The sequence below is a fragment of the Saimiri boliviensis genome, chromosome 9 (assembly GCF_048565385.1).
Source record: "Saimiri boliviensis isolate mSaiBol1 chromosome 9, mSaiBol1.pri, whole genome shotgun sequence".
NCBI lineage: Eukaryota > Metazoa > Chordata > Mammalia > Primates > Cebidae > Saimiri > Saimiri boliviensis.
The window spans coordinates 92,516,770-92,542,903 of NC_133457.1; the positions used below are offsets into that span (position 1 = coordinate 92,516,770).

At 54.8% G+C, this 26,134-nt stretch overlaps 1 protein-coding gene across 5 annotated transcripts; it reads left to right on the forward strand.

Annotated features, from left to right (window-relative positions):
• On the forward strand, window positions 1-26,102 carry SIGLEC1 (sialic acid binding Ig like lectin 1). 5 transcript variants are annotated; one of them, XM_003941074.4, is made up of 22 exons: window positions 1-138; window positions 5,981-6,135; window positions 6,504-6,863; window positions 7,166-7,462; window positions 9,302-9,568; window positions 9,932-10,186; window positions 11,888-12,187; window positions 13,229-13,486; window positions 14,535-14,870; window positions 15,315-15,569; window positions 15,766-16,068; window positions 17,738-17,998; window positions 18,127-18,438; window positions 18,973-19,224; window positions 19,532-19,801; window positions 19,891-20,142; window positions 20,459-20,761; window positions 21,063-21,323; window positions 22,719-23,021; window positions 23,282-23,384; window positions 23,779-23,851; window positions 24,368-25,635. In XM_003941074.4, the coding sequence occupies exons 2-22, from the start codon at window positions 6,087-6,089 to the stop codon at window positions 24,425-24,427; spliced, it is 5,130 nt and encodes a 1,709-aa protein (XP_003941123.3). In that variant the 5' UTR covers window positions 1-138; window positions 5,981-6,086; the 3' UTR covers window positions 24,428-25,635. The 5 variants fall into 5 exon arrangements, with proteins under 5 accessions (XP_003941123.3, XP_074262409.1, XP_074262410.1 ...); XM_074406308.1 differs by having other exon boundaries at window positions 5,984-6,135; XM_074406309.1 differs by lacking the exons at window positions 1-138; window positions 24,368-25,635 and adding an exon at window positions 25,642-26,102 and having other exon boundaries at window positions 5,784-6,135.
• Window positions 26,103-26,134: the final 32 nt, after the last annotated feature.

Sequence of the window (26,134 nt, forward strand, 5' to 3'; positions counted from 1 at the left end):
GCAGCCCCCGAGACGGGATCCTTCTCTCTGGAGCCAGCAGAGCCCTGGGGAGCCCACTGCACCCGGAGCTCCTGGCTGTCCTTCCTGTTCTCCTCTCACAGGTCCAGCACCCTGCAGCCACTTCCTCCTGCGGAGCAGGTACTCCCCATCCCTAGTCCCTCAGCCGGGAGGGTGAGTTAGGAGCGGGGCTGGGCTGAAGCTGGCTGAGCAGGGTGCGGGCGGGGGTGGAGGGAGTGCATCTAGGTGTGAGTGCTGGACCCCAAACCAATCCAAGTGCGAGGCACTAATCAAAGCTGGACTCGACCCTTCCCCCACCCCACATCCTTCCAGCCTGCATCCCAATCTCAGTCCTGAGCACCGGCCTGCTCTGACCCTGCCTCAGCCCCAGTTCTAGCCCCTCTTCCACCCTTACCTCACCCTCACCTCACTTGCTCCCCAATCCCAACCGTTTACTCACCTCATCCAATCCCAACCATCCAAACTGCAGCTCCAACTCTATTACCTTTATCTTAACCCAGCCTCGACCGTATCTTAACCATCACCTGCACCGACTCCTACCTTCACCCTTACCCTCACCCATCACTCAACCTCAATGTCCACCCCAATCCCAGCCTTAATTTGCTCCCAGAATTCCAACTTGACCATCGCCTGACCCCAGCCCCAGCCCAGCCCAGCGATATCTCTCCTTTCTCTAACCCCAGCCCCTTTCCACTTCATCCATCGCTACTTGGTCCGTTTACAGGAGGGCTTCCGGTGCTGTCCAGCACAGTTCCGGGAGTGGCCACTCCAGCCAGGAACTTTTAGAACCAGATTAGGGAATGAAGTGTGAATTTTCTACCGCACATGGCAAAGCCAATAGACATTAGTTATGGATTCCATGGCTCTGAGAATTAAAAATTTGGCCTATGATTGGGGATTTCCACTATTTTGACTGTAATCTGCTCCAGGAATTGCCTGTCTATACCCTGACTCCGGAGAATTAAAAATTTGGCCTATAGCCGGGCGCGGTGGCTCAAGCCTGTAATCCCAGCACTTTGGGAGGCTGAGGCGGGTGGATCACGAGGTCAAGAGATCGAGACCATCCTGGTCAACATGGTGAAACCCCGTCTCTACTAAAGATACAAAAAAATTAGCTGGGCATGGTGGCACGTGCCTGTAATCCCAGCTACTCAGGAGGCTGAGGCAGGAGAATTGCTTGAACCCAGGAGGCGGAGGTTGCGGTGAGCCGAGATCGCGCCATTGCACTCCAGCCTGGGTAACAAGAGCGAAACTCCGTCTCAAAAAAAAAAAAAAAAAAAAAAAAAAAAAAATTGGCCTATGATTGGGATTTCCACTATTTTGACTGTAATCTGCTCCAGGAATTGCCTGTCTATACCCTGACTCCCTATCTGTGGGCCAGTGCGCTCCAGCTGGCCATGCTACCTTGTGTCCTTCCTTCTCCAGCCCAATGGGGAAGTTGGGGAGAAGCCTTGCTGTCAGGAAACAGAAACCGAATCCTGTGCCTGGGCCTTTCTGTCTACAGGGAAACTGCCTCTGCCTGTTCTTCCCCAGTTGAACTTGGCCTCTGGGATCAGAGGTCAGGGACTTGGGGCCCCAGCCCACCCTCCAAGCCCTCCTGAGGCACTTGGTCTCAAATAGGCAGCAAATGGGAGTGCCCACCATATACCAGGCCAGCCCAAGCCACCCTGATGCAACACATACCAATTCTAGGAGTTAGGGATTTAAAATCCTGTCTTCAGAGCACTCAGGACTTGGAGATCCCAAGGATGAACTTCAGGAAATTCCTCTCTGAGGGACAATGATGTCCAAAAGAGTCACTGCCCAACGGAGGGATGGTTCAGGGCTGCAGAGCTGCTCCCTGTTCCTGGTACACCACTCCCTACCCTGGGACCTGCAAACCCTTCTCCACCACCAGGGGGCGCTGGGAGCACCCCAGGCCGCAGCTCCAACCCAAGTTTAGGGGGCACTGTGCCTTCAACACCAGGCTTTATTTTTCTTTTCTTTCTTTCTTTTTTTTTTTTATTTTTATTTTTGGAATGCAGTGGTGCACTTTCAGCTCATTGCAACCTCTGCCTCCCAGGTTCAAGCGATTCTCCTGCCTCAGTCTCATGAGTAGCTGAGATTACAGGGGTGCACCACCATGCCTGGCTAATTTTTGTGTTTTTAGTAGAGATGGGGTTTCACCATGTTAGTCAGGCTTGTCTCAAACTCCTGACCTCAGTGATCCACCCACCTCGGCCTCCCAAAATGCTGGAATTACAGGAGTGAGCCACAGCACCCAGCCTAACACCAGGCTTTCAATCAGGGACAGGTCTTCTTTCTGGAGCTGTCCCTGCTCTTTCTCTTTCCAGAACAGTTATTTGGGCAGACACTGGTTTTTGTGGTAGAACAGGCTGAGCCAGTAGGCGGGACTCTGGTGGGGCTGACTCCTTAGGGGTTAGGGCTGGGCTAAACATAGGTGACCTCTGCATGATGTGATTGGAGTGGTCCTGGAAAGGGTCCTTCCCTGCACCCTGTTCTGGGATCAGTGTATCCAGAACCCCACCATTCTTCCATCGGGTTCACGATTGCCCTTTTCGGGACCCCAGATGGAAAGAACAGGGGATCTGGGACAAGATAGCTGTCCTGGCCATAGCAGAGCTGACCCTAACATCCCCTGTGGCCAGGGACACATCTGGCCCCCAGTGTGCCCAGCAGGCTGCTTTCCTTCATGATGAGGTGTCCGGATCCCAGCATTTTCCACCTACATCATTTTCCAGTGGCCAAGAACCTGGTGTGGAGGTTGTGGGTGCATCTTTCTGGAAGAGGAGGAAGCCTAAGACTTCCCAGAGAACTGGAGGCGAGCCCTTGGGTGTCCACAAATGGCCAGACTGGTCCGCTCCAGCAGCCCTGCAAGAGGGCTAGGTCCCCTAGGGAGCAGTGCCCTTCCTGTCCCCATCTGGCCCTGTGCTGTGCTCCCTGCCGGGGCGCCCCTTCTACTTTCTGCACCAGGCTAAGTCCCACCTGGTCAGCCTGGCCGGCCCTGGGCCTTGGCTCAGCTCCTTCCCAGGTGTGGCCCCTGGTAGTCATAGGAATCTGCTGAGCGAAGCCCCTGAGGCAGATGGGCTGGGGGCTGGGAGGTCATGAGTTTCCTGTCCCCACTTCCAGCCTCCTGTTCACTTGGCCAAGTCAGCATTTAGAACCGGGAGGACTGCAAAGTTGGTGACATGGGTGTGTATGTGGTGAAATATATATAATATAAAATTTACTGTTTTAACTTCCTTACGTGTACAACCCATGGCATTAAGTACATTTGCAATATTGTGTAACCATCACCACTGTCTATTTCCAGAACTTTTTCATATCTGAAACAGAGACTCAGCAACCATTAAACATTAACTTCCCCTCCCCCAGCCCCTGGTTATCTCTATTCTACTTTCCGTCTCCATGGATGTGCCTAGTCTAGATATTTCATGTAATTGGAATCCTACGATATTTGCCCTTTTGCATCTGGCTGATTTCACTGAGCATCATGTTTTCAAGGTTCACGTGTGTTAGAATTCATTACTTCTATGGTCGATTGTGTGTACATACCACATTTTGTTTATCCACGTCCATTCATTGATGGACACTCGACCTGTTTCCACCTTTTAGAGCAACAGTGCTGCCGTGAACATTGGTGTACTCTGTTAGAGTACTTTTTTAGTTTTCAGTACTCTTGGGTATACACCTAGGGGTGGAATTGCTGGATCATATGGTAATTCTATGTTGACTTTTTGCGGAATGGCCAAATTGTTTTCCACAGTCACTGAACCATTTTATATTCCCACCAGCAATACCCAAGGATTTCAATTCCTCCACATCCTCACCAACATGTATTATTTTCTGTGTTGCTTTGTTTACGAATAGCCATTTAATGGATGTGAAGTGGTATCTTGCGGTCGTTTTGATTTGCATTTCCTAATGCCTAGCGATGCTGAACATCTTTTCACGTCCTTATTAGCCAGTTGTATATCTTCTTTGGAGAAATGTTTATTCAAGTGTTTTGCCTATTTTTGGAGTTGGGTTTCTTGTTTTTTTGTTGTTGTTGTTATTGTTGTCAATTGGAATTATTTATATATTCTGGATATTAATCCCTTATCAGCTAAATGATTTACAAATATTTTCTCCCATTCTGTGGGTTGTCCTTTTATTCACTCTCTAGATAGTGTCCTTTGATGCATATACATTGTTGTTTGTTTTTTGGGGACAGGGTCTCACTCTGTCACCCAGGCTGGAGTGCAGTTGTGTGACCATGACTCACTGCAGGCTCAACCCCCACCCCTGAGCTTAAGCAATCTTTCCACTTCAGCCTCCAGGGTAGCTTGGACTGTGCCATCATGCCCGGCTAATTTTTAAATTTTTCATAGAGACAGAGTCTTGCAGTGTTGCCCAGGCTGGTCTCAAACTTCTGGGCTAAAGGCATCCTCCTCTCAAAGTGTTGAGTTCACAGGCATGAGCCACTGTGTCTGGCCAAGTTTTAAATTTTGATGAAGTCCAACTTACCTATTTTTTCCCTGCGCTTTTAATTTCATACTTAAGAAAGCATTACCCAGTCCAAGGTCATAAAGACTTTCACCTATGTTGTCTTCTAAGAGTTTTATAATTTTAGTTATATGTGTTTCCGGCATCTCTTCCTTTTGGACTCAGGTCTGTGGCACCCCTTAGACACTCCCTGACCGGGGCACTCCATGGTTGAGGGCTGGTCTATTTGGATATGGTACACACAGGCATTGAACTCATGTTTGTGGAGTATGTGTTCCACAGGACTCTCATGCCACCTGTCAAAACTAGACTTGCTGAGCCACCTCCCCTCCCCAACTCTGAACCTCAACTCTGAACCCCTAAAGACCTCAGCCCTCTCTTAGTCACTAAGGGGTTTGTTGAATGCCTCATGGGCTCTGCACTGCTATGGGGCATGTATCTTCAGTTCTGGGTCCTGAGAAATGGGCTCTCACAAGCTGTAAAAAAACAAGGCAAGGACAGAGATAGCTCTGGGGTGGCTACGGGAACCTTAAAGGGAAGTTCCAGCTGGAAGCCAAATTCATGCTACACCTTGAAGGTTTGAATAGGCAAAGATTATTTGAGGCAGAAATAGAGCTGGGCAGCTAGGGAGCCTGTGAGCAGACAGAACTGGCCCCAAAGTGGGTTTGTGGGGAGCAGGAAATGGGAACGGAACTGGGGCAGGAAATGAGAACCTTTCACATGTCACGGGCAATGGGGAGCCACAGAAGATTTGTAAGCAGGGGAGTGACTGTTAAAAGCAGCACTAGCCGGGCGTGGTGGCTCATGCCTGTAATCCCAACACTATGGGAAGCCGAGGTGGGTGGATCATGAAGTCAGGAGCTCTCGAGACCAGCCTGGCCAACATGTTGAAACCCCATCTCTACTAAAAATAGAAAATATGGTGGCACAAGCCTGTAATCCCAGCTACTCAGGAGGCCAAGGCAGGAGAATCGCTTGAACCTGGAAGACAGAAGTTGCAGTGAGCCAAGATCACGCCACTGCACTCCAGCCTGGGCAACAGAGTGAGACTCTGTCTCAAAACAAACAAACAAACAAATAAATAAAAGAAAGGCCTATAGCTGGTAAGGCAGGTGGTGAGAGACAAGCTTCAGGAAGAAACCATCATTTTAGCTGGGTGTCTTGGAGTGAGTCACTGGGCGTCTCTGGGCTCCAGTTCTTGTGGGTTTGGGGGTGGGGAGGGGGCAGGGAAGTGGGGAAGAGGAAGAAACAGCTGTTCATCTGCCCTAGAGTGGTATCCTTGAAGGGCTGGGAAAGCAGAACTTGGGATAGGGCCAAGGGACACACAGGCTTTTCTGGGGCAGGCCACCAAGAGAGGGCACTCCTAGGCACAGCCTCCTGACTGTCTCCTGCTAGCTGACCCACAGGTCCTTAAGAGCCCTGCCCTCTTGTTGGGTTGGCCAGCAGAGGAGGTAGGGACACAGATTTGGACTCCCAGCAGGTGCTGGGGCTAAAGTGCCCAGAGGTGTCCCTGGAGGCCCCTGTGTGCCCAGCAGTGTGGTGTGTGCCAGCCTCAGGCAACAGGAGCAGCCCAAGAACCTGCTATGGACTTCCTGCCGGAGCTTCTCCTCCTGGCCGCGTTCTTCTCCCCAGGTGAGCTTTGCAGACCTACTGCCTGTCTTCCGGGGCCCAGACTGCAGAAGTCCAGCCCTTGGCAGGTTGGACAGTGCCTGGGTCACAGATTTGGTTGCTGAGGTCAGGGGAGGGCCCGGGGGGCAGCGGCCGGGAGCTGGGCAGGGAGCTGCCATCTGTCTTGGAGCCACCCTCCCAAACCTCTGAGTGGCCTCAGGCAGTGGGCTGTCCCCGGGGCACTGAGAAGGGTGGCTCTAAGCATGCATTTCTTGGGGCCGAGCAGAGTCTGGGAGCCCATCTGAGCACCTTCCCTGGGGGGATTGCAGGGCTCTGTGGCACCCTGAGGTCGGTATCACCCCTGTCTCTGTCCCCCTGCCCTTCTTCCGCAGGCCGGGCCTCATGGGGCGTCTCCAGCCCCCAGAACATACAGGGCGTGAGGGGGTCTTGCCTGCTCATCCCCTGCGTCTTCAGCTTCCCTGCCAACGTGGAGGTGACCGACGGCATCACGACCATCTGGTACTATGACTACTCGGGCCGGCAGTGGGTGGTGAGCCATTCGGCAGACCCCGCGCGGGTGGAGGCCCGCTTCCGCGGCCGCGCCGAGTTCGTGGGGAACCCTGAGCACAGGGTGTGCAACCTGCTGCTGAAGGACCTGCGGCCCGAGGACTCCGGCTCCTACAACTTCCGCTTCGAGATCAGCGAGGGCAACCGCTGGTCAGATGTGAGAGGCACCTTGGTCACAGTGACAGGTGATAAGGGGGGTGGCCTGGCTACGCCCGGGAGGGATTCCCAAACTGCTTCTGGACGCTTGGGCTCTCAGCCCCAATCCTTGTCCTGACTCGAACCCCAGCCAGTCAGCCTCCATTCCAGCCCCGGCCTAGGCCCAGGCCTGGTTCTCCCTGGTATTCACTCGAGTGGGGCTGGGAGTAGAAAGCAGCCTTTCCTTCCCCTAAACGCCCCCTCCCCAGGGCTCTCCTCAGCTGGGGTTTCCAGGGCAAGGGGTCTCAGGGGTGGTGAAAAGGGTCCTGAACATTGCTGTCTCTGCCTGCAGAGGAACCCAGGGCACCCACCATCGCCTCCCCAGCTGAGCTTCTTGAGGGCACAGAGGTGGACTTCAACTGCTCCACCCCCTACATGTGCCTGCAGAAGCCGGTCAGCCTGCAGTGGCAAGGCCAGGACCCTGCTCGCTCTGTCATCTCCAGCAGCCATAAGTCTGAACCCACCGGCGTCAGCCACCTGGAGACCCTCCACATGGCTGTGTCCTGGCAGGACCATGGCCGGGTCCTGCACTGCCAGCTCTCAGTGGCCAGTCATAGCGCTCAGGCCAAGATTCACCTCCAAGTGAAGTGTGAGTTAGTTAACTGGGGCCACAGCCTTGTGACTGAGCACATCTGTGGCTCCCTGATGGAAACCGGTCTCTCTCCAGCCCACAGAAACAGAGCCCTTACTCCTGACACGGAGCCAGGCCACCCCTGGGCCTCCAGGGTAGGGCAGTGGAGAGACTCTCCTGAGTCCCAAGAGCTTCATTCAATGCTTCCCTTCCACCTCCTACTACTTCGAAGGGACTTGTCCTTGAGGCCAGGCTGGGCAGAGAAAGGGAGACACAAAGGGTTGGGGACAGGCACTCCCATGCAGCCTCAGGGTTGGCAGCAGGTGTCCTGGTATTTCCCCCTCGCTGAAGGATGCTGGGGAGGTGGGGTTTATCTCTTTTCCGCCTTAGGACTGCTCAAGACCATGGTGATCAAGCTGTCACCCAGGCACAGCTATGAGTCAGTGGGGAGAAAGCCCAGGTTTCTACTGGTTATGCATTTTCCATCTCAAACAGGGCAGCCTGTTCTAGAACAAACGCTGCTCACAGGCATCTGGTTGCTGGCTCCACCACCCACCAGATGTGAAAACTTCGGGCAAGTTCCTTGTCTCCCAGAGCCTCTGTTTTGTTCATGTCTGTGGGGAAGATAACAACAGATGGTTCTTGTCTCATCGATTTTGATGAAAATTAAAGGAGATGGGCTGGGCACGGTGGCTCACACCTGTAATCCCATCATTTTGGGAACCTGAGGCAGGTGGATCACTTGAGGCCAGGGGTTTGAAACCAGCTTGGCCAACACGGTAAAACCCATCTCTACTAAAAATACAAAAATTACCTGAGTGTGGTGGCACACCTGTAATCCCAGTTACTGGGGAAGCTGAGGCACAAGTATTGCTTGAACCCAGGAGATGGAGTTGCAGTGAGCTGTGATTGTGCCACTGCACTCCAGCCTGGGTGACAGAGTGAGACTACGTCTCAAAAAAAGCAAACAAACAAACAAAGAAAAACAAGGAGAGGTAAGGTATTTAGAAGAGTGCCTGGCACATATTAATCACTTGAGGCCAGATGCGGTGGCTCATGCCTATAACCCCAGCTCTTTTGGAGGCCAAGATGGGAGAATTGCTTGAGGCCAGGAGTTCGAGATCAGCCCGAGCAACATAGTGAGACCCTGTCTCTACAAAAAATTAAAAAACAAAAATTAGCCAGATGTGGTGGCTTACACCTGTAGTCCCAGCTCCTTGGGAGGCTGAGGCAGGAGGATGGCTTGAGCCCAGGAGTTTCAGGCTGTAGTGAGCTGTAACTGTGCCTCTGCACTGCAGCCTGGGTGACTGAGCCAGACGCTGTTTCTAAAAAAAAATAAGAATAAAACACTTGAATACACAGAGAGAGGCTTTGGAACAAGATTTCTTTGTATTGTTGGCCTCTTCCTAACAAATTGGGTAACTATTTTCAGAACTAGTTTGACACTGCCTTTGGCCCCCTCCCACTAGGTGGCTGGTCCCTTACTAATAGCTTCCAGCAGGCCACTAAAGTGATCAGTGGAGTACCCACGGCCCAGTGTGTGGAGCTCACCCCAAATACAGCAGGGGCAATGGACAGCATTGGGAAGCAGAAAACCACAGCTGGTGGAGTAGGCTGGACACCGGACCAAGCGTCCCGTGATCAGCTCTCAGTGGACAAGGAATGCATTGGGCGCAGGGGATGGTGGGGAAGGGACGGACACGGGCAGACCCCACGGGCTCTGAGTGGGGATAGAAGGGGACTGCTGTTTTATCTGGGCAAACTTCCTTAGGGCAGATTCTTGAAAGGGGGACAAGAAGCATGCCATCCCCTGCCCTCCCTGACACCTTCCCCAATGCCCCCCACTGTGCCTTGCAGATGCCCCCAAGGGTGTGAAGATCCTCCTCAGCCCCTCAGGGAGGAATATCCTTCCAGGTGAGCTGGTCACACTCACCTGCCAGGTGAACAGCAGCTACCCTGCAGTCAGCTCCATTACCTGGTTCAAGGATGGGGCGCCCCTCCAGAGCAAGACTGGTGTGCTGCAGCTGTCCCAGGCAGCCTGGAGCGACGCTGGTGTCTACACCTGCCAAGCTGGGAATGGCGTGGGCTCTTCGGTCTCACCCCCCATCAGCCTCCACATCTTCAGTGAGTCCTTGGGAAGATTTCGTATTGGCCAGAGAATAGGGAGGGGCTCAGGCCTTAGGGATAGAGGGGAGACAGGGAAGGGTAGAACCAGAGGCTGGCATAACTCAGTGCTTCCTGGATGCAGGTGTGGAGTTCCAGCCCTGTCTTACCATGAGACAGGTGATAATACCCCTACAAAGAGTGAGGTGTCAGGGGGATCCTGGTGAGCAGGTCAGAGAGAGGCAGGGCACTCCCAGAGGCTCCACTGCAGCGGCGGGTGGCAGAGGATGTGCAGAGATTGAGGCTGGTTGGCTGAGACCCAGGGACTGTGAAGGACTGTGAAGTCAGCTGGGACCCCCAGCACCTCCTATGCTGCCCTTGCAGTGGCTGAGGTCCAGGTGAGCCCAGCAGGACCCATCCTAGAGAACCAGACAGTGACACTAGGCTGCAGTACACCCAATGAGGCACCCAGTGATCTCCGCTACAGCTGGTACAAGAACCACATCCCGCTGGAGGATGCCCACTCCCACACCCTCCGGCTGCACTCGGCCACCAGGGCTGATACCGGCTTCTACTTCTGCGAGGTGCAGAATGCCCAAGGCAGCGAGCGTTCAGGCGCTGTCAGCGTGGTCGTCAACCGTAAGTGGCCAGAATGGGGAGGCACTGGATGCGGTCAGAGCAGGGCCACATACCTGGAGGTGGCCTTGAGCTCAGGTCCCAGCTCTGCACACCTGGGCAAGGCTTTGACCTCCCTAGTTCCCTCCTAATTTATAAACACTTTTAATTTTGGAAGTTTAAACTTATGAGCAAGAGAAAGACAAAGAATGATTATATATTTTTAACCTAGGTGTCCCATGTGTTAACATTTTGGCACATTGGCTTTGTCTTTCTTGCTTTCACACAGACACAGACACACGCACATACACACACATCCATGTACATACATCCATATAAATGTAAGGATATAACTTCCATACATACATATGCACATATATGGCACTAGTGTGTATGCACATCTGCTCTATGTGGACATATGAACATATATATCTATGCACACTCTCTGTATATACATATGAATATGTTATCTATCTGTGTATCTATTTACATATTTATATTCCTGAAGTTACAAACCATGAGGTCTCTTTACCCCTAAATTCCTTTTTTTTTCTTTTTTATTGTAGAGATGGGGTTTCGCCATGTTGGCCAGACTGGTCTCAAACTCCTGACCTTGTGATTCACGTGGCTCAGCCTCCCAAAGTGCTGGAATTACAGGCATGAGCCACCATGCCCAGCCTGCTTTACCCCTGAATTCCTAATATCATTCTCTTATGTAACCACAATGCAATTATCACGATCAGGAAATTTAGCATTGCTAGAAGACTGTTTTTTTTTTTTTTGGTTTGTTTGTTTGTTTGTTTGTTTTTTGTTTGTTTGTTTTTTGAGACAGAGTCTTGTTCTGTCACCCAGGAGGGAGTGCAATGGCATGATCTCAACTCACTGCAACCTCTGCCTCCCAGGCTCAAGCAATTCTCCTGCCTCAGCCTTTCGAGGAGCTGGGATTACAGGAACCTGCTATCATGCCTGGCTAATTTTTGTGTTTTTGTAGAAACAGGGTTTCGCTGTGTTGGCCAGGCTGGTCTCAAACTCCTGACTTCAGGTGATCTGCCTGCCTCAGCCTCCCAAAGTGTTGGGATTACATTGGTAAAATGTGAATATAGATTATAGCTTAGATAATAGTCTTCTATAATGTACCTAATACTGTCTTCTGTAGCCACCCTTTTTCTGGTCCAGAATCCAATCCCAGATCACACATTGCATTGGGTCGTCACATCTCTTCATTCTCCGTTAGTCTGGGACCATTCCTCAGTCTTTCCTTGTCGTTCTTGACATTGAAACTTGCAGCGTTCAGGCCTGCTGTTCTGTGGCGGTCCCTCAATCGGCATTTGCCTGACTGGAATGGTCCGGCACCATGCCCCCTGGGCGGGAAGGCCGAGGACATGCTGCTGTGCCCTGTCAGGAGGCACTCGGTGTCAGCCTGTCCCACTGCTGATGATGCTCACTTTGGTCACCTGGCTAAGGTGCTGTCCCCTCAGTTTTCTCATCTTCGAAGTGGGGCTCCTATCCCCATTTGCAGGGTGGCCTCGAGCACTGACTGGGACAACAGAGTGATGTGCCCAGCCCAAGGACAAAAGCATATTCGGCAGGCGCTCAGGCACTTTGGGATCGCCCCCTTCTCCCAGGGCATGGTGGGTCAAAGAGGTGCAGAGGTCATGGGCTATATCAGGGTATCCAGGGAGTGCCCTTCGGAGGATGACAGGCCTGCCTCTTGTCTCCACACAGACCCACCTCTCATCCCGCTCCTAACAGCCTTCCTGGAGACCCAGGCGGGGCTTGTGGGCATCCTTCACTGCTCCGTGGTCAGTGAGCCCCTGGCCACACTGGTGCTGTCACATGGGAATCATATCTTGGCCTCCACCTCTGGGGATGGCGATCACAGCCCACGCTTCAGCGGCACCTCTGGTCCCAACTCCCTGCGCCTGGAGATCCGAGACCTGGAAGAAGCTGACAGTGGGGAATACAAGTGCTCAGCCACCAACTCCCTTGGAAATGCAACCTCCACCCTGGACTTCCATGCCAATGGTAAGACGGGCACCTGCAGCCAGGGAGAGTGGAGGGAGCCTGAGAAGGAGCCTGCTCCAGCCCCTTCCTTCTAGAAGTCTAGTGGACTCGACAGCAGGGCTGAACTAGCTGCCTAGGTAACATAAAAGACTGGGGCTATGCAGTCACCCAACCTCAGAGCTTCCTGAACGTCAAGGCAAAAAGGGAAACACAGCAGGTCACATCATTCCTTTTGCAGATACCCTGATTCTAAACTTGGAGAGTCCCTCAGAAGTGTTCATTTTTAGTTATGAAACTTTGGGGGCAGGTTCTGTGCTAGCAGTCAAATGTGGGAAGCCAAATAGTTAAGTAGGGTCTTCCGGCTGGGTGCTGTGGCTCATGCCTGTAATCCCAGCACTTTGGGAGGCCAAGGCAGGTGGATCAGCAGAGGTGGGGAGTTCGGGATCAGACTGGCTAACATGGTAAAACCCCGTCTCTACTAAATATACAAAATGAGCTGGGCGTGGTGACACATGCCTGTAACCCCAGCTACTCTGGAGTCTGAGGCAGGAGAATTGCTTGAATCTGGGAGGCAGAATTTGCAATGAGCCGGGATTGTGCCACAGCACTCCAGCCTGAGTAAGAGAGTGAGACTTGGTCTCCAAAAAAAAAAATTGTTTGAGATGGAGTCTCACCGTGTTGCCCAGGCTGGTCTGGAACTCCTGGCCTCAAACGATGCTTCCGACTCAGTCTCCCAAAGTGCTAAGATTACAGGCTTGAGCTACCATGCCCCACAAGCCAGGTGCTGGACCTAAGCCTGGGCTCTGGCTCTGGATCCTTTTTTTTCTTTCTTTCTTTCTTGAAACCATTACATCTGAGAGGCTCTGAATCCTTAATCAGGCTGCAGCCAGCTCCCACCTATAGATCTGACTTGGCATTCAAAGACAAACCCTCATGACCCACCACAAAGCCCGGAGCTACCTATAGTAATGCAGGGAGAGGAGAACTCTGAGGGCTTTCTGCATAGGGCAGCACGGAGGGTCAGGAGGCAGGACCCCTCCCAGCCTCTCCCTCTCCCCGCAGCCGCCCGCCTCCTCATCAGCCCAGCAGCAGAGGTGGTGGAAGGACAGGCAGTGACACTGAGCTGCAGAAGCGGCCTGCGCCCCACTCCTGATGCCCACTTCTCCTGGTACCTGAACGGAGCCCTGCTTCACGAAGGCCCGAGCAGCAGCCTCCTGCTCCCCGCGGCCTCCAGCACCGACGCCGGCTCATACCACTGCCGGGCCCAGGACGGCCACAGTACCAGCGGCCCCTCCTTGCCAGCCATCCTCACTGTGCTCTGTGAGTAGCCACCGCCAGCTGCAGCCTCATGCCAGGACCCACCAGCCACCCCACCTCCTCCAGGCCCCCTAACCCTGCCTGCCCTGGGGTCTATATCAGGAGGGCTGGGTCACAGGCCTGGCCATGATGGGCCTCTCCCCCTGGGGCTGAAGTTTAAGGAATGAGGCTGGGGCCTTCTCTACCTTCCCACATCTTTACCCTCCGATCCCAGCCCTGTGGGCTCCTCTGTCCCAGCCTCAAACCCAGCGTGGGCACCACGTCCGTGCTTTGTCCTCATGGGTGAGCCCCGGACATCCCACTCTTCTGTTTGTGCACCTGCTGCACAGGCTGCACTGGGCTCCCATAGACACCAAGGCAGAGCCCCGCAGCACAGGGACAGATGGCCCCTCTGCATCCACCGAGCAGGGCGGCTCCTGTGAGATCAAGGGCCTGATTCCAGAGGCTTCCTCTGACACGTGTGTGCTGGGGCCATGTCGTGGGACTGTCAGAGGGCAGTTGCCTCTGCAAGCTTTTCTGGTGACTGCGTGAAATCACATAGGGGCCTTGCCTGGTGCCTCTCTTTTGGCCACCTGTCTCCGGAAGCCTTTAGCAAGAGGCCATTCTGTGCATTAGCTAGTATCAAGGGAGCTGGCTTGGAGATCAGAGATAAGATGCAGGGCAGATCTTGAGGAGAGGCTCTGTGGTCAGGGATTGGCTGCAGGGTGGGAAGAGAGCATGACCCCAAGGGAATGCTAGGTGGACACCCTGCTCAGCAGCAGGTGGGACTCATGCAAGGTGGTCGCCAGCCCATACAGCACCTCTGTCTGAGCTAGAAAATGGTGCTCCTTCCTCTGGGAAGACTCAGCATCAGGGCACAGCCTAGCTTGAGGAGCATGAGCTCAGTTCCACCCTCTCTGGCCTGGCTGCTCTTGTGCAGTGCACAGTCTGCACAGCTGTTTGGGGCAGCCCTGGGGACCCACCTTTGTCCAGTGTATTCTGGGAGCCTAGCCAGGCTTGCAGGGCCTGGCAGTGACTGTGGAATGAGTGTCCCTGTTCTTCCTCCCTGCAGACCCCCCTCGCCAACCAATATTCACCACCAGGCTGGACCTTGATGCCGCTGGGACTGGGGCTGGACGGCGAGGCCTCCTTTTGTGCCGTGTGGACAGCGACCCCCCAGCCCGGCTGCAGCTGCTCCACCAGGACCGCGTGGTGGCCACTTCCCTGCCGTCAGGGGGTGGCTGCAGCACCTGTGGGGGCTGTTCCCCACGAATGAAGGTCAACAAAGCCCCCAACTTGCTGCGCGTGGAGATTCACAACCCTTTGCTGGAGGAGGAGGGCTTGTACCTCTGTGAGGCCAGCAATGCCCTGGGCAACGCCTCCACCTCTGCCACCTTCAATGGCCAGGGTGAGTCAGGCAGGGAATGGGTGGCTTGTGGGCAGGGCTGGAGCTCTGGACTGCTCTGCTCCGAGGAGGATCTAATCAGGTGAAAGCACTCTGAGCAGCTGTGGGGCCCCTTGCTGCCCTCCCCACATTCAGGAAGGGCAGAGCTGCTCCTTCTTGTGCTCGCTGTTCAGTCTGGGGACAGGCGACACAGCTGGTCTCTGAGGAAGGGCTTCCCAGCTGGGACTGTTGGACTGCCTTGTCCTCCTTCCCCATGCTACGCCCTCTCTGCCCAGGGCCCCCACAGTCCCCAGGACCCACTTCTCCTAGGTTCCCTGGCTTGCTTTTCTCCCTCACCCTGTGGGCACCCCAGGGGGCCTCCTTCCTGTTCCTTCCAGGCTGGGCAGCTGGACCTCTGGCTCCTCCAGGCCGGGGGTGGTCAGTGAGCCTGTGTTGCCTGCTCTCCAGCCACTGTTCTGGTCATTGCACCATCACACACGCTGCAGGAGGGCACAGAGGCCAACCTGACTTGCAACGTGAGCCGGGAAGCCGCCGGCAGCCCTGCCAACTTCTCCTGGTTCCGAAATGGGGTGCTGTGGGCCCAGGGTCCCCTGGAGACCGTGACGCTGCCCGTGGCCAGGACTGATGCTGCCCTTTACACCTGCCGCATCCTCACCGAGGCTGGCACCCAGCTCTCCAATCCCGTGCTCCTGAATGTACTCTGTGGGTGACTGGCAAGGGCAGCCTGGGGACTTGGAGGGTGGAGGGGTGATCTGGGGAGAAGCAGGGGCTGGGCTGGAATTTGGAAGGAAAGAGCGTGGCTTGGGCTGTGTGTGTGGCAGGGGGTGGGGGACATAGAGTGGCAGTTGTAATGTGGTGAGCTGGGCTGGGGTGGCCTCAGCTCCCTCTGTTCCTGCAGATCCCCCAGACCCTCCGAAGCTGTCAGCCCTCCTAGACATGGGCCAGGGCCACATGGCTGTGTTTGCCTGCACTGTGGACAGCCACCCGCTGGCCCTGCTGGCCCTGTTCCACGGGGAACACCTCCTGACCACCAGCCTGGGTCCCCAGCTCCCATCCCAAGGCCGGCTCCGGGCTAAGGCTGAGGCCAACTCCCTGCAGTTAGAGGTCCGAGAACTGGGCCTTGGGGACTCTGGCAGCTACCGCTGTGAGGCCACAAATGTTCTTGGATCAGCCAACACCTCAGTCTTCTTCCAGGTCCGAGGTGAGTGTCAGTCTTCTGAAAATATGGTAGACTCTGATGCCCTGGGAGCTACTCTGGTCAGACTTTGGGCTGGATACTGTGAATTTTGTGCAGAAATGTGTCTTTTTTCAGTTCTGGTAAGGGCGGTTTCCAGCCTGCATAGCAGAAGGCCTCCCTTTGCCTCCAGCTAGATATTTTCACCTGTAATTACTGCAGCAGCCATTAGGAAGCAATAGCAATTCACAAGGTGGCTTGGTGGGAGCATTTTCTGACTTATTTTGTGATCATATAATTTCGTTACATAGTAAACATTCTCATACAAAACCTAATACATATGTATATTATGCATATATGTTTATGTGTGAGTATACACACACATACAAATATACATTATATATATGCTTACATATAATATACTCACAGTCTTCATGTATATACACATGAGTGTGTGTGTGTGTGTGTGTGTGTGTGTGTGTTTGTGTGTGTGTGTATAGTCTCTATAAAAATCCTCCCTCAGGCCAGGCACGTGGTTCACACCTGTAATCCCGGCACTTTGGGAGGCCAAAGCAGGCAGATCACTTGAGGTCATGAGTTCAAGACCAACCTGGCCAACACTCTGCTAAAAATACAAACATTAGCCAGGTGTGGTGGTGGGTATCTGTAATCCCAGCTACTCGGGAGGCTGAGGGAGGAGAATCATTTGAACCTGGGAGGCAGAGGTTTCAGTGAGCCGAAATTGCACCACTTCACTCTAGCCTGGATGACAGAGCGAGACTCCATCTCAATTAAAACAAAACAAAACAACAACAAAAAAAACTCCTTAAACAAATAAACCAGGAAAAAGGAAAGATAATACCCATAATGAAAGAAAAATGTGTGCTTCTTCTCCCACGGTGACCAACAGCACCAATTTTGGGACATTTACTGTGAGCCTCAGTTCTGTGTATCTTTTCTTACCACCTCCATTTCACAGGGAGAAATTGCAGGTTGGAGTTTCAGGAGTTTTTCCCCAGCCACATGACCCTGCTAGCTGTGGACTCAGGCATGGTCTATGCTCTTGCTGAGGATTCCAGCTGCCACTCCATCTCACCCAGCACCCTGGGGTTTTCATGCTTCAGACCCAGGGGCCCCTGAGGAGCTGCCCTTTGCCTGATCCCCGGTTCCTGTGCGGCCTGGAGTCCAGATGCTGGGCCAGCCGGGCGAGGGAGCTCAAGATCACATAGCTTCTACCATTCCCTTCCAAGTCCTCCGTCACCCATGCTGAGTCCAGCTCAGGACGGTGGCCCTGGGATTATCTAAATCCCTCCCTTTTCAGTGCTTTATGGGTTGAACCAACATTTGTCAGGAGCTAGCACATGCAGGCACAGTGACTGGAACTGGGGTCACAGGTCATACAAGTCCACAAGTCCAGTGCCCATGGGGCTTATGCACTGGTAGGCAAGATATGACTGATACAGTAAAACCATCCCACCAGATGGGGGGAGGCAAATGCCAGGATGGAGCCTGTGCAGGAGAGTGGGGAGCAGGAGGGCCAAGGCATGGGGCTGAGTGGGCCCTGCGGTGGTCTGGAAGGGGGCTGTGGCTCCAACACATGGGGCTGGGTGTGTAGTCCTGGGTGGACACGCAGGTGGTTCCGGACTGTGGGAGGTGTGGTGGAGAGCCCTCACCTGCTCTTGGTTTTCCCCTGCAGGAGCCTGGGTCCAGGTATCACCATCACCTGAGCTCCAAGAGGGCCAGGCTGTGGTCCTGAGCTGCCAGGTGCCCACAGGAGTCCCGGAGGGAACCTCATATCGCTGGTATCGGGATGGCCAGCCCCTGCAGGAGCCGACCTCAGCCACGCTCCGATTTGCAGCCATAACTCTGACACAAGCTGGGGCCTATCATTGCCAAGCCCAGAGCCCAGGCTCAGCCACCACGAGCCTCGCCGCACCCGTCAGCCTCCACGTGTCCTGTAAGGACTTTTATCCCGTCCAGGTTTGGGGGAAGAAATGCCGTCCCCTGGTCCTGGGCTTTGCCACATGACAGAGCCCTGGATGAGGGACCCCCTGGCTGGGTGCTGACACTCCCCACCCTGTGTAGACGCCCCACGCCAGGTCACACTCACTACCCTGATGGACACAGGCCCTGGGCGGCTGGGCCTCATCCTGTGCCGTGTGAACAGCGACCCTCCGGCCCAGCTGCGGCTGCTCCATGGGGACCGCCTCGTGGCCTCCACCCTACAAGGCATGGGGGAACCTGCAGGCGGCTCTCCCCGGCTGCAGGTGTCTGCGGCCCCCAACACACTGCGCCTGGAGATCCACGAAGCGATGTTGGAGGATGAGGGCGTCTACACCTGTGAGGCCTCCAACACCCTAGGCCAGGCCTCGGCCTCTGCCGACTTTGATGCTCAGGGTCAGTGTGTGTGTGTGTGTGTGTGTGCGCACGCGCGTGCACATGTGCATGTGTGTGTCTCCTTTAAAAGAGGAGAGGAGGTGTGAGAGGGTTCTAGAAGCCTGGGAGCACAGGAATAGTCCCCATTCCCACTCTTCCTAAGGGTGGTGGACTCCAAACTTGAGTTTCACACAAGAACCTTTTTTAAACATCAGATTTTACATGCATGTCCAGTGGATAAAATTAAACAGGGAATTTCAGGGGAAAGTGCAGCAGGAGGGGGAGGTCTGTGGTCTCTCCATTTGTCCGCCACCAGGGTCAGGGAGGGGCTCAGGGCTCTCCAGGGCTCTGTGGAACTTCACTTGGGACCACTCAGGAGCCAGTGGGCTGTCCCAAGCGTGACCTCTGAGCCTCATTTATAGGTGGACCACCTGAGGCTCCCAGAGGCCAAGGGGCTCCCCAGCAGTAGGGGCAGCTTGCTAACAGGGAGACAGGTGGCTTGCTATACACAGCCTCAAGACCCTGGCTGGTGTCCTGTGCCCTCCCTCTCCCCAGCTGTGAATGTGCAGGTGTGGCCTGGGGCCGCTGTGCAGGAGGGGCAGCTGGTGAACCTGACCTGCCTTGTGTGGACCACTCGCCTGGCCCAGCTCACCTACATGTGGTACCAGGATGGGCAGCAGCGCCTGGGTGCCCGGTCCGTCCTCCTGCCCAACGTCACAGTCAGGGATGCTGCCTCCTACCACTGTGGTGTGGGTCTCCCTGGTCAAGCACCCCGCCTCTCCATACCAATCACCTTGGACGTCCTCTGTGAGTCTGGCTGGATGCATGGTGGGCCTGGCAGGAATGGCAGCAACCCGCAGGGATCTGAGCATGGCCAGAACCCTGCAAGTGTCCAGTGGGGAACTAGGTACCTAGCTAGCTAGTGGAGCATGGGAAAAGGGGCATTAGAGTAGGGGGCACTGGGGTGAGTCCTGTCTGGGCAGAGGAGCAGTACCCCAGATTGGGTGGTCGGGAGCCATTGGAGTGGGGAGCCAGGGACCTTCTGAGTTTGAATGCCACCTGCAAACTGGCCCTCTGCAGCTGTGACTCTGTGTAAGCCTCTCGTGCCCTGCAGACGCACCCCGCGACCTGCGCCTGACCTACCTCCTGGAGAGCCGTGGTGGGCAGCTGGCCCTGGTACTGTGCACTGTGGATAGCCGCCCACCTGCCCAGCTGGCCCTCAGCCACGCCGGCCACCTCCTGGCCTCCTCGACAGCAGCCTCTGTCCCCAACACCCTGCGCCTGGAGCTGTGGGAGCCACAGCCCAGTGACGAGGGTTTCTATAGCTGCTCTGCCCGCAGCCCTCTGGGCCAGGCCAACACATCCCTGGAGCTGCGGCTAGAGGGTGAGGCAGGGCCCAGGCCAAGCCCACTGAGATGGAAACCCACTGTGGTGTCTGGCTGGGCCCAGCTGATCATGGCCTCCTTGGTACAGGTGTGCGGGTGATCCTGGCTCCAGAGGCTACTGTGCCCGAGGGTACCCCCATCACAGTGACTTGTGAGGACCCTGCTGCCCTCCCACCCACCCTCTATGCCTGGTACCACAATGGTCGTTGGCTGCAGGAGGGTCCAGCTGCTTCGATTTCATTCCCGGTGGCCACGCGGGCTCATGCAGGCGCCTACTCCTGCCAGGCCCAGGATGCCCAGGGCACCCGCAGCTCCCGTCCTGCTGCCCTGCAAGTCCTCTGTGAGCAAGGGGTCCTCGGCCAGGGCTACCCAGGAGGGTGGTGGAAGGCACTTCTAGGCTCTTATGGGAATGGGCACAGAACTGCAGTGGGCCCAGGAATGGGCAGTTGGGGAAAGAGGGTATAGGTGCTGGAGAAAGAGACTCTCTTTCTCCAAGCCCTGCCTGGCACTCTGCCCACAGGCATCCTGGGAAGCTGTCACTTCTACGAAGTGGCCATTGGTCCAGAGGCTTCATCCTGGCCAACCCCAGGCAGCTGGGCAATGGGCAGTAGCGGGTGCCTAAGCAAGGCCCCTGTTTGTGCCCTGCCTGCCCGCAGATGCCCCTCGGGACGTCGTACTATCCTCCTTCCGGGACTCCAGGACCAGATCTATGGCTGTGATACAGTGCACCGTGGACAGTGAGCCACCTGCTGAGCTGGCCCTATCTCGTGATGGCAAGGTGCTGGCCACGAGCAGCAGGGTCCACAGCCTGGCCTCGGGGACAGGCCATGTCCAGGTGGCCCGAAATGCTATACGGCTACAGGTGCAAGATGTGCCCACAGGTGACGATGACACCTATGTTTGCACAGCTCGAAACCTGCTGGGCTCAGTCAGCACCACCAGGCGGCTGCAGGTGGAAGGTGAGCGGGAGAGAGGGGAGGAAGAGGGGCTTCGATGCTGTAGGGGCCAAGTCCATGAGAGAGGCTGGAGCTCCCATTAGAGGGGGCTGTCTGGCCTGAGAAAGCCCTGCCTTGAGAGGCCTAATATGATGGAGGAGGAAGAGATCCCACTGGTGAGGGGCACAGATCCACCTTGGAGCCTCCAGATCCCAAGTCGGACTGAGACCTTCCCACATGTGCAGAGGCCCCTCAGAGGTCCCACGCAGATGCCACCCCTACAGACCTACAGATCCCCAACCATCTCTCTGTCCTCCCCCAACAGGGCCGAGCGTGGTGGCAGAGCCTGGCCTGGATGTGCCTGAGGGCACTGCCCTGAACCTCAGCTGCCACCTCCCAGGTGGTCCTGAGCCTGTAGGCAACTCCACCTTTGCATGGTTCTGGAATGGCCGGCGGCTGCACACGGAGCCCGTGCCCACTCTCACCTTCACCCATGTGGCTCGTGCTCAAGCTGGGATGTACCACTGCCTGGCTGAGCTCCCCTCTGGGGCTGCCGCCTCCGCTCCGGTCATGCTTCGAGTGCTTTGTGAGTGTGAGCCCCTCCCCTGCCTTAGTCTCCCTTACTCTCACACACTCACCTCAATTCTTTCTCCTCTTCTGTCTGCAAAGAGTGAGGATTTCACAGATATTGAGTCCTGGGTTGGAATCCTGGCTCTCCCGCTGACTGGTTGTGTGATCTTGTACATCTGTGACAGGGTTTCTTCATCTGTAAAATGGGGAATACATCACTCACCTCATCTTGCAAGTAGTATTAGAAATAAATGGCTGAGCGTGCTGGCTCATGCCTGTAATTCCAGCACTTTGAGAGGTTGAGGTGGGCAGATCACTTGAGGCCAGGAGTTTGAGACTAGCCTGGCCAATATGGTGAAACCCCATCTCTACTAAAAATACAAAAATTAGTACAGCATGATAGCACATGGCATGATGGCACAGGATTACACATGTAATCCCAGTTATTCAGGAGGCTGAGCCAGGAGATTTGCTTGACTCTGGGAAGTGGAGGTTGCAGTGAGCCAAGATCATGATCACTGCACTCCAGCCTGGCAGCTGATTGACTGAGACTCCTTTAAAAAGAAAAGAAAAGAAATAAAGCATGCTGAGTATCTGGCACACAATAGGCCCTCATCAGTGTTGGTCTCCCACTCCAGTTTTCACCAATGCCTACACTGTCTATCAGTCAGTTATTGCTACATAACAAGCCACCCCAAAACTGACTGCTTCAAACAAAAGTCATATTATTTGCTCAATTCTGTGGGCTGGGCTCAGTTGGGCAGTTCTACTGTTGTTCACAGCTCATGTGGCTGCAGTTGTCCAGTGGTCTCAGATGACTGCACCCTCATAGCTGGTAGTTGGGCCACATGTCCCCAGCAGGCTGGCCTAGGCTTCTCACGTTGTTGTGTTCCAAGAAAGAGAGCAGAAGCTACAAGGCCTCTTGTTATACAACATCACTTCTCTCTTCAGTTGGTCAAATAGAGTCACAGATTCAAGGAGTGAGGAAATAGGTTCTGCCTCTTTTTTTTTTTTTTTTTTTGAGACGGAGTTTCGCTCTTGTTACCCAGGCTGGAGTGCAATGGCGCGATCTCGGCTCACCGCAACCTCCGCCTCCTGGGTTCAGGCAATTCTCTTGCCTCAGCCTCCTGAGTAGCTGGGATTACAGGCATGTGCCACCATGCCCAGCTAATGTTTTGTATTTTTAGTAGAGATGGGGTTTCACCATGTTGACCAGGATGGTCTCGATCTCTCGACCTCGTAATCCACCCGCCTCAGCCTCCCAAAGTGCTGGGATTACAGGCTTGAGCCACTGCACCCGGCCGGTTCTGCCTCTTAATGGAAGGAGCAGCAAAGTCATTGTGCATGGGTACAGGGAAGGAGGAATTTGTGGTCGTTTTCTGTAATCACCACACTCCCTTTGTCCCCACAGACCCTCCCAAGACACCCACCATGACGGTCTTCGTAGAGCCTGAGGATGGCCTCCAGGGCATCCTGGATTGCCGAGTGGAGAGTGAGCCCCTCGCCAGCCTGACTCTCCACCTTGGCAGTCGACTGGTGGCCTCCAGTCAGCCCCGGGGTGTTCCTGCAGAGCCACACATCCATGTCCTGGCCTCCCCCAATGCCTTGAGGGTGGATATCGAGGCTCTGAGGCCCAGCGACCAAGGGGAATACGTGTGTTCTGCCTCAAATGCCCTGGGCTCTGCCTCTACCTCCACCTACTTTGGGGCCAGAGGTGAGGGAAGGGGGCTCCATCTCCCAGGCCACTCTGCACAAATGCCTAGTTCTTAGACCCAAGGGTTCCTTCTTTGTATCCCTTCTGCTGCAGCACGGCTTGCCTGTCTACTTGAAACTTATTGCTAGGGGCTCCCTTGCATGGAGGGAGCTTCAGAGATAAAGCAGAAGTTAGAAGGTTTCATCTCGGGTGGGTCCCCTTGGAAGGAAGCACTGGGGACCTGCAGCTGTGACTGCCCTGAACCCCGCTCTGTGTTCCAGCCCTGCACCGCCTGCGTCAGTTCCAGCAGCTGCTCTGGGCCCTGGGAATGCTGGTGGTCCTCCTGCTCCTGCTGTTGGGCCTGTGGGCCTGCCGCACCTGGAGGTGGGTCTGGAGCGGGGGATGGGCCAGAAGATTGGAGTGGGGAAGGCCACCCCATCCTTCCACCAGATTCCCCCAGCTCCTTTAGGAGAACCTCCCTCCTCTCAAGTTCAGCCTGGGAAGGCTGCCTACTTCCCAGCCTGCCCCTCCAAATTGGGAATCCCTTCTAGAATTGCCCCTAAATCCTCCTAGCTCTAGTTTTCTTCTTTCCCCCTCTCTGCCCTGGCTGTGCTGAAGCAAGGGCTGGGGAGAAAGAGAGCGGATGCTCCCGCTCTCCATGAGGCTCCCACGCGCTGTGCTGTGGGTGGTCTGGAGCCAGCCTGTGGGGAATGGGAGAGGAATGGGGGCAGGAGGTGGGGAGGGGAGAGGCTCTCTGAGTCCACTCTGGGCCTTGCAGAAAGAGGCGTGTTTATAAGCCGAACACGGGTGAGAATTCGGTGGAGATGGCTTCTCAGAAAGAGACCACGCAGGTATCCATTCAACACATGCGGGCAGTATAATACCCAGCTAACCCACAGGGCTGGCTGGCATCTGGAGGCTGATGCCATTTATGGGATGGTGCCTGGGACCAAGGGGAGGTTGGGAAGACTACAGGGAACCAGGAGCCCTTCAGGAGATAGGAGAGCCCTGCTTGGGGCAGAGAGAACCCCTATGTCTGCTGGCAGCTGGTGTAGAGGACTGGGGGAGACTTTCTGGACTTAGCAGCATCCCCTCCATTTCCAAGATGACTCCCCCACTTTTGTTCTGAGGCCCCTCTTCCCCACTGCTGAGCCTGCCTGTCACATGGGCAGAAGTGAAAGTCAGTTTCTCCTCCCCTGTGGTGTGTCCTTCTGCAGCTGATTCATCTGGTGGGCCAGGGTTCCAAGTCACAATTCCAGCCACGCACACTCCCACCAATCCTCTTGGGACCCTACCTAAGGCTAGAGGCCTGGGGCCTGCCCTGGCTCCCAGAGGCCTCCTGTGACCAGGGTTTTCTCTGTGGGAAGCTCACTGATCCTGATGCAGCCACATGTGAGACCTCATCCTGTGACCCGCCCCTGGGTTGACTGGTGGTGTCACCTGCCCTCCGGAGGAGAAGGTGGCCAGTGCCTGTGATGACTCCGGCCCGTGAATGTGAACGAGGCAGCATTGGGTCCTGCCTGCCTCTGTGAAAACAGCTCTGTGACATCCGACTTTTTATGACCTGGCTCCAAGCCTCTTGCCCCCCTGCCCAGAAATGGGTGGTGAGAGGTGGGGATAAACCTCAGTCTACCCAGGAGGGTGTTGACCCTGGAGGTTGCTGAGGAGCCCTGAGTCAATCATGTTTACCACTTCTCTTGCTCTCTCTTCTTTGGATATCCTCCCTTCTCTCCATTTCTCCCTCAAAGGAAGCCCTACCCTTTCACATCTTTCTCCTCGAAAGCTACCCTGGACTTTGGTTGGATTAGAACATCCTGCGTCCTCAGAGGTTCACCAAGGCACTCTGTATTTGGCGTAATATAAGTTAGGGTGCTGTAACAAGAGACCAAATACAGTGATTTCAACATGATCAAATTTTATTTTTCTCTCTGGTGATAGTCTGGCTGTTATGATGGTTTAAGGTGCTGGGGCTCAGGATCCTTCTATCTTCCTTTTCTCTATCCCTAAAATGTTGCCTTTGATTGTGAGGCTCACCATGGTCCCGCTCTGTCCACATGCCCTCCAGCCAGAAGAGGGAAGAATGGAGGCCGAAACACACCCATGCCCATGGTGGATGCAACCCAGAAGTTGCACATGACTTTTCCACTCACTTCCCATTGGCTGGAGTATTGTCACATGGCCACTCCGAGCTACGAGGGAGGCTGGGAAATGCAGTTTTCCTTTTGAGTCTGGAGGACATTTGGAATTAGGTTTCCAAAGGACTCCCAACTGTGGGCTTATCCCTGGGACTTTTGACATTGATGGGAATGCCACCATCAGGCCATGTTTTGTCTCAGTGCCCATCTACTGAGGGCCAAGGTGTGCCCCTGACCATTCTGGTCATGGACTTCCTGGAAGAGGTGATCACTCTCACACTTAAGACTGAGGAAATAAAAAAGGTTTGGTGGTTTCCTAGGGAAAGAGCATGCCAGCAGCATGTTGCCTCAGCAGACATCCTTATGCCAGATTTGGCCCCTGGAAGAAGAGATGCCCTCATTCCCACCACCACCACCCCTACCCCTAGGGATGGGTATTGCCTTACTGACACTTACAAGAGTGAGGACAGACACAGATGTCATCAGCATCCTTATTCCTGCTCCAGATACGTCCCTGTCCATGACTCTGTGAGCTCCTGTCCTTTTCCCGGAGGACCCTATGTCAGGCGCTGTTAAAGAGGATGAGTTACCAAGAAGAAACGACATGCCCCTGGGAATCAGGGACTGACAGGAGAGAGCTCTCGAGTGGGCTAATGACTCCCCTTGCAGCCTGGTGCAGATGGTGGGAGGAGCCAGGAGCCCTCTGCTCTAGGATTTGGGCTGAAAACCAGAGAGAAGTGGGGAGTTGGCACAGGACCTAACAGGCACGAACTCAGCACTTGTCTTGTCTACACTGCTGACAATGGGAAGGCAGTTGGAGGCCAGGTGAACTTTGTGTAGCAGAGGCCCCACCCTCCCTCATTCCAGCCCCATTCCTTTTCATGCCCCATTGCCAGACTCTTGCTGGGAGCCCGTCCAGAATGTCCTTCCAATAAACCTCTACCCTATGATGCAGCTGGAGCGAGTCGCTTTCTTGCAACTGAAACAGCTGGGCTAGAG

Coding starts and splice junctions, on each gene's coding strand:
- SIGLEC1 (XM_003941074.4), top strand. CDS start 6,087: ATGGACTTCCTGCCGGAGCTTCTCCTCCTGGCCGCGTTCTTCTCCCCA. Junction 15,570..15,765: donor CGTGCTCCTGAATGTACTCT/GTGGGTGACTGG, acceptor CTGTTCCTGCAG/ATCCCCCAGACCCTCCGAAG. Junction 17,999..18,126: donor CGTCAGCCTCCACGTGTCCT/GTAAGGACTTTT, acceptor CACCCTGTGTAG/ACGCCCCACGCCAGGTCACA.